Source organism: Euprymna scolopes, chromosome 19 (genome assembly GCF_053919585.1).
Source record: "Euprymna scolopes isolate OS-2025 chromosome 19, ASM5391958v1, whole genome shotgun sequence".
NCBI classification, from domain to species: domain Eukaryota; kingdom Metazoa; phylum Mollusca; class Cephalopoda; order Sepiida; family Sepiolidae; genus Euprymna; species Euprymna scolopes.
The window spans coordinates 87,071,471-87,086,708 of NC_136500.1; the positions used below are offsets into that span (position 1 = coordinate 87,071,471).

Here is a 15,238-nt window from a genome sequence, read left to right on the forward strand (position 1 = left end):
GTGGGGATGGTTTAAATTAAGGCTAGTCAATCAAAGAGGTGATGATTTTCGAAAATATTATTGAAAAAAGCGACTCTTCCCTGTAGAAAAGTGCCCAGTTGAGGGTAAAGGAATTAATGTTTTTAGCCAATTTTTCGATATTTGTCATCCGAAGGGTCGAGCTTCAAAACAATACTGATCTTATGAAAATCTGTCATCTCTGTTGAAAGTTTTAGGCAGACATACAAACATACATTTAAACAGACAGGTGAGATTTATATTATAGACTAGCTTGAGTGCCCGGTGTTGCCCGGGTGTGTTGAGCAAAAAAAAAAAGTTGTAGTAGACAGGCAGGCTCGATCGAACCCATCACACGAAGGCGGGAAAGAAAGTGGAGGTGTGTGTAAGAAAAAGAAAAATAGGAGTAGTAAGCAGGCTACAAACCTGTAAGGAAAAAGAGGTGAAAAAAAAACCAAACCGTCTTATTGATGCGCCTACCGCGGTTGTAACGTTACGGCCGGTCGAAATAACCCCTTTTTTTGCGATGTCGTTGACACAAGGTTTGAATGACTTGCAAAAAATGTCAGCGAAAAAACCGACCCTCCTTGTAGAAAATTGCCCAGTTTAGGGTAAAGGAGTTAATGTTTTTGGCCAATTTTTTTAATATTTGTCATCCGAAGAGTTGAGCTTCAAAAGCATACCAATCTTGTGAAAATCCATCGCCTGTCAAAAGTTTTAGGCATATATACAATCATACATAAATTTAAACAGACAAGTGAGATTTATATAATAGACTAGCGGGGGGTACCCGGCGATGCCCGGGGGTTTTGAGGTGTGTGTGGTTTTGGGTAAATCAAAACTCCGGGGGTGGGTGGGGGTTAAAATAAAAAAAAAGTTTTGGTAGGTGAGTATGAGGATCGAACCCGAACCCTTGAGGCAAAGTTGGAAATTAAAGTGTGAAAAAAAAAAAGTGCGACGTTAACCATTGGTTCACCGTAACATACAACGGAGACCCGTTTGAATTTATTTAAGTATTAAAAACAGGTGTCCGCAATAAAAGTTAACTCTGCTGCTTCCATTTGACCTAATTAAGGAGGTCAAATAGAAGTCACGCAGTTAACTTTTGCTGCGAGGCAGTGTTTGGGTTTGTTTACCCAACTTTGACTTTTTTTCCCCAACAGATGTTGGGAGGGGGAAACCAGCTCCCCATTGTCCAGATTGAATAGCAGTTGTCTGATATAAGAGGAGTAGTTTGTCCCCGCATTGATCAAAGCTGATTGCTTGTGGACGTTCCTGGCGCGATGCCGAGAACAACTTGTTAGCTTTTGATTTAGTTTCGCTTTTTATATGAAAAAGCCGAAGCAACACGTGAGAAGCCAAAATAGCAATAATTTTGTAAAAGTCGCCATGAATAAATCTAGACGCTACACATATTCCCAAATCCTAGATATTATTATCTAGGGGCTATATAAACAGTTGTAAGCGATCGTCCCCCCCCCCAGGAGCATGTGCGAAAGAAGCCTTTGCGAGACATACACGAAATGGTCACACACATTTTGCCTTTTATATATATAGACTAGCCTGGATGCCTGGTGTTGTCCGGGTGTTTGGAGGTGTGTGTTGAGCAAAAAAAAATAAAAGTGGTAGTAGGCAGGCAAGCTCGAACCTGTACCGCGAAGGAGGAAAAGAACATGAAAAAAAAAAAAAGTGGTAGTAGGCAAACTCGTACCACAAAGGAGGAAAAGAATGTAAAAAAAAAAAAAAAAGTGACGTCTTTGCTGTTGCGTCTATCGCCAAACTGGAAGTGACATAGGTTTAAATTAAGACTAGTCAATCGAAAAGAGGGGATGACTTTCAAAAATATCGGCAAAAAAGTGACCTCTCCCGGGAGAAAAGTGTTCAGTTGAGGGTGGAGGAATTAATGGTTTTAGCCAACTTTTTCTATATTTATTGTCCGAAGGGGCGAGCTTCAAAATGATACCAATCTCGTGAAAATCCGTCACCTCTGTCAAAAGTTTTAGGCAGACATACAAACATACATTCATGCAGACATACAAACATACTCACATACATTTAAACAGACAGGTGAGATTTATATTATAGATTACTAAAAATCTGTTCCTAGAACTTACTCTATCCATTCCTAATTTTTGCAATCACACTAGCACCTGCTCCACCCTGTGTTCCAATCGTATTATCAAGGTAACAAAACTTCTTGACAACCTCAATAGTTTCATCATTACTTTCACCACATCTGAGTTCTCATCCACCTCCATTGTCTTACACTTCTTGCACACAAACTAGTTATCCAATGCGCTTCTTGTGCACCCAAATGCTTACAGGTAACACAAAAATTGAGTGCACAAACAGAACAGGAGAACTTTCCTCTTTTTGGGAGCGTTCCAACACTACAACCAAGAATCGTCACTTTGGTCTTGGTAACATTAACTTTCAGAAATAAGAAATTCAGTTTGCAAACATGTTTCTCCTTTCAGGGTTTTGGCTCACGGATTATGGCAAAGATGGGCTACATTGTTGGACAAGGTTTGGGAAAAAATGGAGAAGGCAAAGCTGAACCTGTTCCAATTGAAATTCTTCCTGCTGGTAAGATTTGTTTTTGATATTGTGTGATTGTAGTATTCCTTATTTTATTTTTATTAATAGATTAAGATTGCTGAAGATTCGATCTGACAATATAAAACAGTTTCCACCCCAGAAACAGCATGTCAATACTGTAATGTGTAGCTTTTAAGTAAAATAGTTTATATTAGCTATTTTAGAACCTATGATCAAGCACTTTATTGTTGTTTTTAACTAATTTATGATATTAATGTTGGAATGGTTAATCGGAATTGGGAATCAGAAAAATCGGAACTTTTCAGGGTATCGGAATCGGAAAAAGTTACGTCTATTTTCTGATGCTCTAAAACGATTTCTTTAATTGTCCTTTTTTATTTGGTTTTGTTTCAAATGAAATCTTTCACCGCTACGAGTAATAATAAAATAATAAATATTTATTGATTTTGAACTTCCAGTAAAACTAAAAGGTACTTCTACACTATCAGAACAAAATTTTGTAGTCGATAAATAGTTTTCAGATAAAAAAACAATGGTTTCAATTGATTTTTTTTTTGTCAATTCTAATAAATTACAACGTTAGCTTCCAAATTATGCAGTTGAAATTACCTGAATATTACTGAATTATTAAAAAAAAAAAACTTTGTGTTAGCAGGTGAAAAATTACGGCCATCTTGTTTTTATAAAATAAATCGAAACAGAAAATTACCTCCCTTTTGAACTCTCCTGTGTCTTACATAAGCAAATATGATCGTTTTCTTCAAATTCTATTTATTTTCTTTAATAAATAATTTTCTACCTTATCGATTTTCGTACGTTTTGGATATAATTATCTTAAAGATACAAGAAATACGCAGGTACCATTGTTTTCATGTGAAATTCAGTATTAAAATTTCCAAAATTTCGTTACCTAAAATTTATAGATCATCATCTCCCCCACCACACATACAAATGTGTTTTTACATTGGAGAACATATATTTAGCAATAGACCTGAAAAAATTGAAATGGCTTAAAATATTCCAATATTGATATATATATATATATATATATATATATATATATATATATATATAGAAAGAGCTTGATGAGCTAAGAAAGCATCTTTTTAAATTTTAAAATCCAATTAAAATTAAGGAAGGTATGACTATTTTTGTGCCTCACATGTTTGGATATTTTTCCCTCCTTAAGACCATATGCGTTTTGTCACATTTTTTACACTACCTTTTCAGTAAAAATGCTATATCTTTGTTAAAACAGAAGATTAAGCAATGAAATGTATTCTTGTGCTAGTAATTAGAATATGCTACTGAAAATCTCCAAAAATTAATGGTTTCCAAATAATCTGCAGTAACTGCACATAAATATGCTGCAATTCCTTAAACAGACTATGTATCCATTAAAAGAAAAGAAATTATAGAACTCCAAGTTGAATTGTTGAACTTTTTTTTACTTTTTTATGTACAAAAAAACTGAAATCGAAATCTAGCACTGTTTAAAAATGAATATATTGCAATATATCTTTGGTTTTATTGTAGATTAATACCTTCAGTTATGCCCCCCCCCCTCCATCTGACCACCTCTCCAAAATATGTGATTCTACCTTTATAGACAACTAGCAGTTCCGCCTGGCTTTGCTCAGGCTCTATGTACTGTTCATAACTATATGTGCATATGTATATATCAAAAGGTGTGAATATGTATGGTAAGGCCTTTATATATAATAGGCTTCCTTAACTACCTTAGAAAAAAGTTGGTAGAGACTGCTGACATCAATTTTTTTAAAACTTTGACCTCAATTATGACTCCTTAACATTTATTGTTTAGGGCTCAAATCAAATTATAAAGTTAGATCCATGTTCAAGTAACCTATATCTAAAATTTCAAGTGTTTAGACACAAAATTGGCAGAGGAGTTTGGTAGAGTTCTTAACGGTCAAATCGTTGAACTTTGACCCCTTACCAAACAAATTTCTGTCTGAAAACCGATTAAACATTTTTTCCCGAATCTCAATACCCCTTATGTCAAATTTCGAGTCTGTAGACCCAAAATTGACAGTTATTTGGTAGGGAATTGTTTACTGACCGACATACCGACAGACAGACATTTTCATTTTTATAGATATATAGATTACGTGAATACCTTAAAAAATTTTGATAAAAGAAAAGCAAAACTTATTTTAGAATTTAATGTAAAATGATTTCCCATTTTGAACCATTTCAGCGTTTTAGGACAGTTAACCAATTTTTTTTTTCCATGGTAAATAAATCCTGGGTATTTTTTTTTTTCCTGAAAGGCGATTATGTGTGGTTTTAAGAGGGCTTTTGTGCAATTATGAGAAGGTGGGTAGGTTGCCACTCTGACTTTGGGTTAATGATAGACCTAAGTAAAATTACGTGTGAACATCCTAAAGACTTAGAAACAAAACAAAAATAATTTTAGAATTTAGAGTGGGGGTTGGTTTCACATAACTTTAATGCTAAATAATTCACCATTTCGAGATCATTCTAGCATTTTAGAACAGTTGACCAATTTATTTTTATGGGAGATTAATCATGCGCACTTTTCTTTAAAGAAAAGTCTTCTTTTTTTTTTTCTTTTTTTTTTTGTAGCTTACTAAGGAATTTTGTTTGGGGAGTTCTGCCACTTGTACTTAGCATTATTGTTAGGGCTAAAGATTTTAGGAGGAGGCTTGCAACTCATACCTAAGGTTAGACGTAAGATTAAGCAATTTTTTTTTTTCTGTTAAGAGGCTGTTGTGATACCCATTGTGAAATTTTACAAGAATTCAGACAAACAGACATAAATGTTATTTAAAACAAGTGACGTCACTAACAGAAAACATGGCGTTTGGAAAAGTCTCAAGTATTTTTTGTCCCACCTATTTGAATGCAAGAAAAAGAAACAAGTTTTTGCTAAAGCTGACATATTGTTAAAAATATTTGGAATTAATTTTATTTTGATTTTTTTAATTACACTTTATGTCTTTTTCTACCGTTTTTATTTCTTAATTGAGCACTCCTGCAAATATTTAAATATCGATTTTGCAGGGTTTTTTTTTTTTTTTTTTTTAATAATCGTGTAGCTTAGTTTCCATTCAATAATAAATCCACTGGAAACATTTTTAAAAAGACAAAAAAAATAGAAGTGTTGTACTGCACATACACGTAAACCAAAACAATCATATTTTACATCTTTGGATGTTTAGATATTTTAAAGGTTTGACTACTATCCAATTTTTAAAAAATATTTATATGGTTGATAACAAAATAGCTCTAACTAAACATGTAAGTAATTTTTTTCATTACCAGATTTTCAATTTTAAGAAAAAATTCGATCTGGAAAAAAAATCAACAATAAAAAATGCGCCTGTTTACGACATGTTATAGCTGCTGCTGATACTAATACTACATTAGTCTAGATTCAAATTCCGAACAATTTTTTTTTGGATATCCTGTTTTTAAATTGCTACCTATTATAAGAGACAGCAATGTACAATTATTTTTTTAATGGATAAACATTATAAAAAGATTGTTTTATTTAACAGTGGGTGGCCGAAGAAAATTTTTTTCAAAATTTTCCATACATCTTTTCTAGTTAATTTCCAAATTTCATAAAAAAATTCTTAACAGCAACGTGGTACAAGTGTTCATTACAAAATCTTACCGAAAATGCTGTTTTATGATGTCCATATTTTTATCACTTTATTTGCTTAAAGCTCTAAAATATATGATGCACATTATTATTTATTAATTCATTTAAAATGTCATTCATTTCTGAACAAAGCGGTTGTATTTTGAAAACTTAAAGTGCTTTGGTTTTTAAAATATGACTATTTTAGCAGAACTCCCTTGAAATCTGTGATTATCCAAAACGTTTTATCGTCCGTGTGTATTGCTAGATATATGCACATTTAACATGTGTTTTTATGAGTAAGCAGGAAAAAATAACTATTTCAGAGTAAAAAAAGAAAAAAAATGAGCTCTTCAAAAAAAAAAGCACAAAGGTTATAAGTTGAAAGCTCTCTAAAAAAGAAGGATAAAAAATGGATAAGTCGTATTTCGACCTTTTTGGAAAATCGGTCAAACATTACTGCAACTTTTATTAGCAATATATAGATAATTTAGATTTGGAGTTAATTTTGGGCATATTTCACTAGAACAGTAGATTGTGTTTGGGGGTGGGGGTTGATTTTACTAAACATCGAGTTTTCTAAAGCGTGTCTGTTGATAAGCTAATTTTTGTGTGCCGAAAAAAGTTTGCATAAGTATATTCACTGATCGACTAATTGTCACATGTCAGAGAAAGTTGAAGGGTTGAGACGGAGAGAGGGATTTCATGAAAAAGAAATGAGGAATAGAAATAGAGAGACTAGTTAATAAAGAGATTAGGAGTGGGGGGGTTGAACAGAGAGAGAAAAAACTGGAATCACATCTCTGATAAAGTATAAATCCCTACGTGCATACAGACCCATATATTTATATATATATACATCGAGACATACATATGTGTGTGTGTGTGTGTGTGTATATATATATATATATATATATATATATATATATATATATATAGGAGAACAATAGGAATGGGAAATGAAGTCACAAAAACTATATATTGGTAAATATAGATTGGTTCATTTAGTCAATAAGGGAATACAAACAATTAGCTGGGGGATAAAAGGGAGTCTTACAATTAGTTGGGTGGATAGAGGGGACTCTTTATGCCAAGGCATTTTGAAGCCTAATGCTTCTCATCAGAAGAGTAGAGAAGATGCTTGGTAACATAGTGGGGATGTGGCGTCTAGCGTGGGATTCATTAGAATGAACTGATGTCAGTATGGGAACTGTGCACACATTCATTCGTGAAGAACTTTTGGAAGTTTTGCGCAAAATTTGTCCCAAGGGTGCTCAGAGAAGATCAGAAAAAAAGATGTTGCCATGACAGAAGGAAGATGATCAAGCTGATCAATTCAGATCCTGTAGTTCTTGATGCTCTGGTGACCTGCGATGAAAGCTGGATCTACTGCTATGACCCAGAGACCAAAAGACAGAGTTCTCAGTGGAAGCATGCTGACTCTCTCAGACCCGGGAAGGCCAGACAGAGCAAATCCACCCAGAAACTTATGATGATTCCTTTTTTTGATAGCATGGGCATGATCTACATGTGCTGGGTTCCCACTGGAAAGACAGTTAACAAGAAATGCTATGTTGAGGTTTTAAGGGAGTTAAGGAAGAGATTCTGTTGGAAGAGGACAGCACTCTTCGAATTAGGTCAGTGGCATTTCTACCAGTTCATAACCATAACTCCATTCTTGTCACAGACTCTTTGACCAAGATGGGCATCAAGACAGTTCCTCACCCTCCCTCTAGTCCAGACCGTGCTCCCTATGACTTTTAGTTATTCCCTAAGCTCAAGGAAAACCTTAGAGGCTGTCATCATGAAACAATTGAGATGAAAGAGGCTGTGATGAAAGTCATTTACATGCTCCCGTAAGAGGACTTCCATGAGACCTTCCAGAAGTTGTTTGACCGGTACAACAAGTGCATTGCAGCCAGAGGAGATTACTTCGAAGGGGACTAGAGTTTCATGTGTGCACTATCAGTTCCCATACAAAAATGTCTGGAAGCTTATTGAAGGCACCTCGTACATATTGCAACACTCCACTTTGCCCTTTTGGTCTAGGTGACCAATCCGATCGGTTGACTGGTCACGTTAAGCCCCACCATATGAAACCTGCATGAGTCTACTAACAACAATTAATATTCTTATTCCAAACCCTACTAATTACTAATAATTACTCCCCAAAATATGGCGGATAGCAGTGGCTCAGGGTCAACTGATTATTCGAAGATATAAAGAACTTGTACTATATACAAACTTTTAGCAAAATGACTGGATTGCTGAATTAAATAAAAAAAGCTAAAAACGATTTCTCTTTCTTTACAATAAATTATTTACCTTAAAGAAATGAACAAGCTTTCTTTTTCAAATATTTTTTTTTTATCAATCATTTTTTTCGTCAGAGATATAAAAATCTCTCAAGGATGGAAGTCCATCAAAGTTTTGACTGTTGATGGTCTGACTCTCTTTGCTTGTACAATACATGGATTACGTAACATGCTTAAATAAAATAATATTGGTACTTTTGAGATATCGTTTGGAATTTGAGATATTAGAAATTTAAGAAAGTGAAGAATGATATAATTTTTTATTTTGATTTCTGTGCCAGTTGGCACAGTTTAATATTCAAATTTAAAAGCGTTAAATACAATTTAGGCGCGCAGTGCAATTGATTGTTTCGGCGCGTTAAAAAAATGAAAAATGACACCCACGCAAATTCCGGCGTGACCTTTATATACCAAAGGTGCGGACGTAGTTGAAAGCACCCCATGTGATGTCTTCCGTCCAATGGAATTCCTCCTAGGACATATTTTAAAACCGATTTTCTAGAGCTCGTTTGGAGCCGATCAAAGCATATATAAACATGCACAAACACAAAATCTCTCTTTAGTCTCTTAGCCTTTCGAGCATTCTTTCGTCTCTTTAAACTCTTCCGACTCATTCAACGCTTTCTCATTAGGACTTGCCACGCGTGCAAACATCAATTATTTCATTTCCACTGCTCCACGCATTAATACTCTCTTTTAACAGACGAACATTAATATTGTCTCTGTTACATATTTGAACATTCAAAGAACACAAAAAAAGAGACTCTCCATCTTTCATATGAACTCAAAAAAAAAGAACTCTGAAATATTGAGAACTATGTTTTGCTTGTTATTGTTTGTTATTTCTATTCCGGAAATAAACCTCCGTTTGTGTTGCACATAAGATTTCTTATTTTCATTTTTATTATTTGTGGAGGAAGTCAGTTCCCAAAAAAAGGCCAGGCGACCCCCACATTTCTAACACTGATGATTGCACTTTCATATGCAAAAGGGAACTCTTATGAAATCACATCATAAAATTACAAGTAAAATATTATAAACTAGCATTTCAGCCCGGCATTGCCTGGGTGTTTGAAGGTGTGTGTTCAGCAAAAAAAAAAAACAAAAAAAAAGGTAGTAGGAAGGCAGGCTCGAACCCGTACTGCAAAGGAGGAAACGAACGGGGGGAAAAAAAAATGTGACGTCTTTGCTGTTATGACCACCGCCAAACTGGAAGTGACGTAGGTTTTAATTAAGGTTAGACAATCAAAAGGAGAGGATAACTTTCGAAAATATCGGTGAAAAAAGTGACCCCCCCCCCCTGTAGAAAAGTGCCCAGTTGAAGGTGAGGATATTAATGTTTTTAACCAATTTTTCGATATTTTTCGTCTGAAAGGTCGAACTTCAAAACGATACTGATCTTGTAAAAATCCGTCGCCTCTGTCGAAAGTTTTAGGCAGACATGCAAACATACATACATACATACATTTATATATTGGTAACTAAAGATTTTCGACCCAAACCGATTAAAAAGCTTGCCCTATCTCTGAATACCCTTTATGTCAAATTTCAAATGTTTAGACCAGAAATTGTCTGAGTAATTTGGTAGAGACCGCAGAGGTCAAATATCTTTTAACTTTGACCCCTATTATGACCTCCTTAAGATTTATTGTTTGGTGCTCAAATCAAGTTATTAAGTTAGATCCATGTCCAAGGAACCTACATCTAAAATTTCAAGTGTTTGGACTCAAAATTGTTGGAGGAGTTTGGTAGAGTTCTCAAAGATCAAATCGTTGAACTTTGACCACTTAACAGCTAAATTTCTGGCCGGAAACGGATTACAAAGATTTTCCCAAATCTCAGTACCCTGTATATCAAATTTTGAGTCTGTAGACTTAAAATTGACACAGACACACAGACAGACACACAGACATGTTCACTTTTATAGATATATAGATTCAAGAAAGCCAGAAACGATAGTACTTTTTTTCTTGATTGGGTTATATTTAATTTACAGTAAAGAAATAAAAGCAAAAAAGTTTTTTTTATTGATGTGAATAAATCTCTTCTTGTTTTTGTAAAAAAAAATGTTCATTTATTTACACAGGTAAATCTCTCGATGCTATCATGCAACTAAAGGAACAAGCAAACAATAAAGACCTTTTCAATCCCTTCAATAATGAAAAGAAGAAACGGAAAAAAATTGAACAGCGGAGCAAAAACGAATATGACAGACCAGAAAAAGTTGACGTATTTGATTTTATTAACAACAAATTGTCTCGGAAAAAAGGTAGGTGATTTTTTTCGCATTGCTTTGCGATTTATATATCTTCAATGAGGACATAATTGATTGTAGTCGATGGGTTACACATTTAGTGAATGTTGTTCTCCCAGAAATGTCGGCTCCAAAATATATATTATCTCAAGCAAGACAACAAAGGGCAAAGAGTTACTTTCCTTTCACATACAAGACATTTAATTATTTTTCTTATGTGACAATCTGCTGCGATCTAACAAGATCATGTTCAGATATTCTTTTATTACCCAATTTCATGTCAAAATGAAATTCCTGTAACTTGTATACATGTACATAAACTTATTTATCTTTTCAATGTGACCATAAAAAAGAAAGAAAGAAATTTGCCTTTTCATTTGCAGCTTAGAAATCACAGATTGTAAATCAAGTGAGTCCCTCTCAAGAAATGGAACATTTGAACACAAATGCTAAATATTTGTTTAGGAAATAAAACAATATTGCAAAATAAAATCATCTGTTATAATAAAATCAAAACAATCGTTACATTAAAAAAACAAAACAAAAACAATAGCGAATAAATATTAATTAATAAAATGTCCTTCTTTTTTCAAAACCAATATGCAAATTAGTTAACCTTACAATAGACCTCACATGTACATAAACTTTACCGTTAGTTCTAGAAATTACCCCAACTGTCACATTCATTCATTTAGATAGATTACAGTATTGGATATGAATGTTGAAGCAACTGTTTCAAGGCATCGGAATAATTTTCGAATATGGTTTGGAAAGGAAAAACGTAACAAGAAAGCGAACAGCTGCAAATTCTCTCATAAATAAATCAATCAAATCAAAGTCATGCATATCACTGATATGTTGTGTTTATTTAATTAAAATATTTCACCAGATTCCTACCCTTAAGGTTAAGATCAAAGTGTAGTATCAGCTCTGTCCTCAGTTTGAAGTGAAATTTGGAAACGCAAATTTTATTCACATTAAAAACAGATATTGTGTCTCACTTTGCTTATTTGCTTATTGTCTTGTCACTGTGAACACAGTGAATCAGTAAATGAATATATATTTACTTGAAAATAGATGATATTATGCTGCATGGGGATTAAAATTACTACCAGGACAGTAGCAGAAACTTGCCACGAAGCAAGCGAACAACAGAAAATGTTGTGCTTTAAAAGAAAAAGCTTACCTTATAGGCTTGTATATAATGATGTTTACCAGCTGTTTTCACTTGGGAAGTAATTCATTTCGGATAAAGATAATGTCAGTTGTCAAGAGAGAAAACGCGCCTTTCTAAGGCCTTCGTCATCTTCGTTTTTTACTTGTAAAGAATAGTGTTTATTGCTTTTTTTGTGTGGAGGGGGAGTGTATTTCATTGCATTTCTTAGTTTATTCACTCACACGATCATGTTTTTTGGGTTGTATTTCATAGCATCTTACAGATAATATCGAGTCAGTCATCAGGAGAGAATACTCGCTGTTTCAGGGCCTGCCTCTATACGGCTTGTTTGTGTATCAGCCCACCCACCCTCTCACTGATGTGAGGCCCAATTATCTGAATTGCATATGAATAAACTACTCAATGCAATAAAAAAATTACATTTGATAATTATGCAGTTCCTGTTATAAACAATGGCTTTGCATATGTCATTCAGTGTTGAAAGACTGTCTGACATATTTGTTAAGATGCGCTCATATCAAAGAAAGTCATAATAATAATATTAATAATAATAATATCAATAATAACAATAATAAAATAAAAAAATTAGGTATGAGCACTGTATAAGTGGTGGACAGATGTTTGTTAAAATAAACATTCGGGCAGGTTATTTGCGGGTATCGCTTCCGTGATCAAGTGGGAGAACTGCCGACTGTCAACACGATGGTTCTAGGTTCAATCCTTGGCTTGGGAGAGGTGCTAGTCTAGCGGCACTGATGAGTTGTGATACAACGAAACAGGACTGTATGTCGATGACTACAAATTATAACATTAAAAAAATATATATATATATATATATATACATAAATAAATTAACAAAATTATTAAATAAATGAATAAATCTACTCACAAAGATAACTACATTACAGATGTTCTTGGCCTTCGGGACAAGATCAAAGTGTAGTATCTGTTCTTCAGATGCTGCACTTCTATTTCTTGTTCTCTTTCGGTGGAGGAGAAATCCTTCACGACTGAGACAATTTTTATTTTTGTACCTTTTCTCCATGTTAAAAAACGACCCTGGTGTCTAACTCTGTCCCGTGGGGAAGCATAGTAAATAGGTACATTACAGATGCTTGCTATCATATCATGCGGTATCCCTTTTTGCTTAGAGCCACATCTTGTATTTATGTTTGATGAATACTTACTAAAAGAAGTGTGATGTCATAAAGAATGGATGGTAGTAGTTGCCAAAAACGATTGTAAACATTTTTAAAGGAACTCTAATGTTCATGTTTTAAAGCATTAGCTGCATCAACCAATGTCCAAATTAAGAATTACAATCATATATATATATATATATATATATATATATATAAACTTTTTTAGTCATTCAATGAATTTAAAATTTTATGACGTGAAATGTTTGAGTTTCAGATCAAAAGATTTTTATTATTCTATGTAAGACAAAGAATACATTAGAAATATTTTAACTCCTTATCCTATAGGATTTCGATGTCTACCATCTCTTCAGAGGAGAAAATATTAGCAAATAGTTATAATGGTTGACACCTTATTTGCTAAAGTCAGTGAGACATGGAAAATCACAATAAAAAATTGATTGAGTAATTAAAAGTCATAGAGTGAGGGAAGTTAAAGTACCAGGTGATTGATGGATAATTTTAATCTGAAGTACATATATATATATATATATATATATATATATATATATATATATATATTTAGATGTTATTTATTTGTTTTTGTTTGCGATACTTTTTGTAATCAATTTAATAATTTATACGTAAGTGCATTTTTACCTAAATGCGAGTTGAGAATAATTTTCCCTTTTACCAATTTGGTACCCCCAAAGGATGACCGGCATATATATAGTTTTTAAAATATAAAGGAAAAAATAACAAAACAAAGCAAAAATCGTTTGTTGTAAAATATGAATCGCTTCCATGTACTTATCATTTGGTAAACATGAAAAAGTTGTCATTTTTTTGTCTCTTCACTGATGATTCATTCAGTGTCTCCAAACAAGCAATCAGCTTCAACACAGTCATGTATATTCATATTTGTGTCCATTTGCATTATTGACTATTCTGTGTTGACTTTATTCAAACATTCTATTTCCTGAATGTCTGTCTGTTTTTGTAAAACATCTTGTGTCCGATTTACACTTTATTTTAATTTCGATATCGTTATTTGATGACAATCATTTTGCTCATCAAATTGCTGACACCATATTTGGCCCACTTTGAAGAGCTAATTCACTACCAGATTCTCTGTGTCCATTGTCTGATGACTGATGTTATATAAAAAGCCCCAACACAAAATTATGTTTTATAAATTCACAAACAACTATGTTTCATGTATTTAGCAGTGATTTATTCTAACCTCTCCATTCATCTGCCACATGTGTAACCATGTGGTTAGTATTTCTATTAAACTAATGCTACATGGAATGCTATAACTGATTATTAGTCTTTTTGTGTACCTTGTTTTCAATTCTTCATGAACCTAAATATTTAATATTATTAGCGTCTGTAAAAAACAAAAACGGCCCTCTCGACCGGTTCTATGCATGTGTCAGATGACGTCATGACCTGATTTACTTTAAATAGTTGAAAAACTGAACAAATTTCGTGTACGTCACGTTAGCTCAGTTGATTAGCGTGTTGGTTCATTATCTAAACGTTTTGGGTTCTAATCGTGGTGTGAGATGTCTTTTTTTTTTTTTTTTCGATTTTTTAAATTTAAATATTGAACCAGTGTTATTTAAGCCATTTTTCATGTAACGTTCGTTTTTCTGTTTTTTTTTTTTTACTTCGCTTATCCACCCCCGACCACACATCCAAAAACACCCAGGTACCCACCGATTTTTTAAATTTTAATATCGAAACAGGCTTATTTAAGCCATTTTTCACGTGTTCGTTTTCTGTTTTCATCGTTCGTTTGCCTTACGTTAGTTTTTTTTTTTTTTTTCCCGCTTAAGTGTTAACGTTGTTTTCTTTTTTTACTTCGCTTATAACAAACAAACCAACAAAAACGGCCCTCTCGACCGGTTCTATGCATGTGTCAGATGACGTCATGACCTGATTTACTTTAAATAGTTGAAAAACTGAACAAATTTCGTGTACGTCACGTTAGCTCAGTTGATTAGCGTGTTGGTTCATTATCTAAACGTTTTGGGTTCGAATCGTGGTGCGAGATGTCTTTTTTTTTTTTCGATTTTTTAAATTTAAATATTGAACCAGTGTTATTTAAGCCATTTTTCATGTAACGTTCGTTTTTCTGTTTTCATCGTTCGTTTGCCGTAC

The 15,238-nt window shown here is 33.5% G+C and overlaps 1 protein-coding gene across 2 annotated transcripts in view; it reads left to right on the plus strand.

Annotated features, from left to right (window-relative positions):
* The window catches only part of LOC145239820 (zinc finger CCCH-type with G patch domain-containing protein-like), a 388,887-nt gene that overhangs the window by 45,333 nt on the left and 328,316 nt on the right, over positions 1–15,238 (plus strand). For both annotated transcript variants that reach the window (XM_080103351.1, XM_080103352.1), the window contains exons 9-10: positions 2,475–2,583; positions 10,589–10,771. In XM_080103351.1, coding sequence (XP_079959477.1) covers positions 2,475–2,583; positions 10,589–10,771 — 292 coding nt within the window. The remainder of the gene's footprint in view (positions 1–2,474; positions 2,584–10,588; positions 10,772–15,238) is intronic.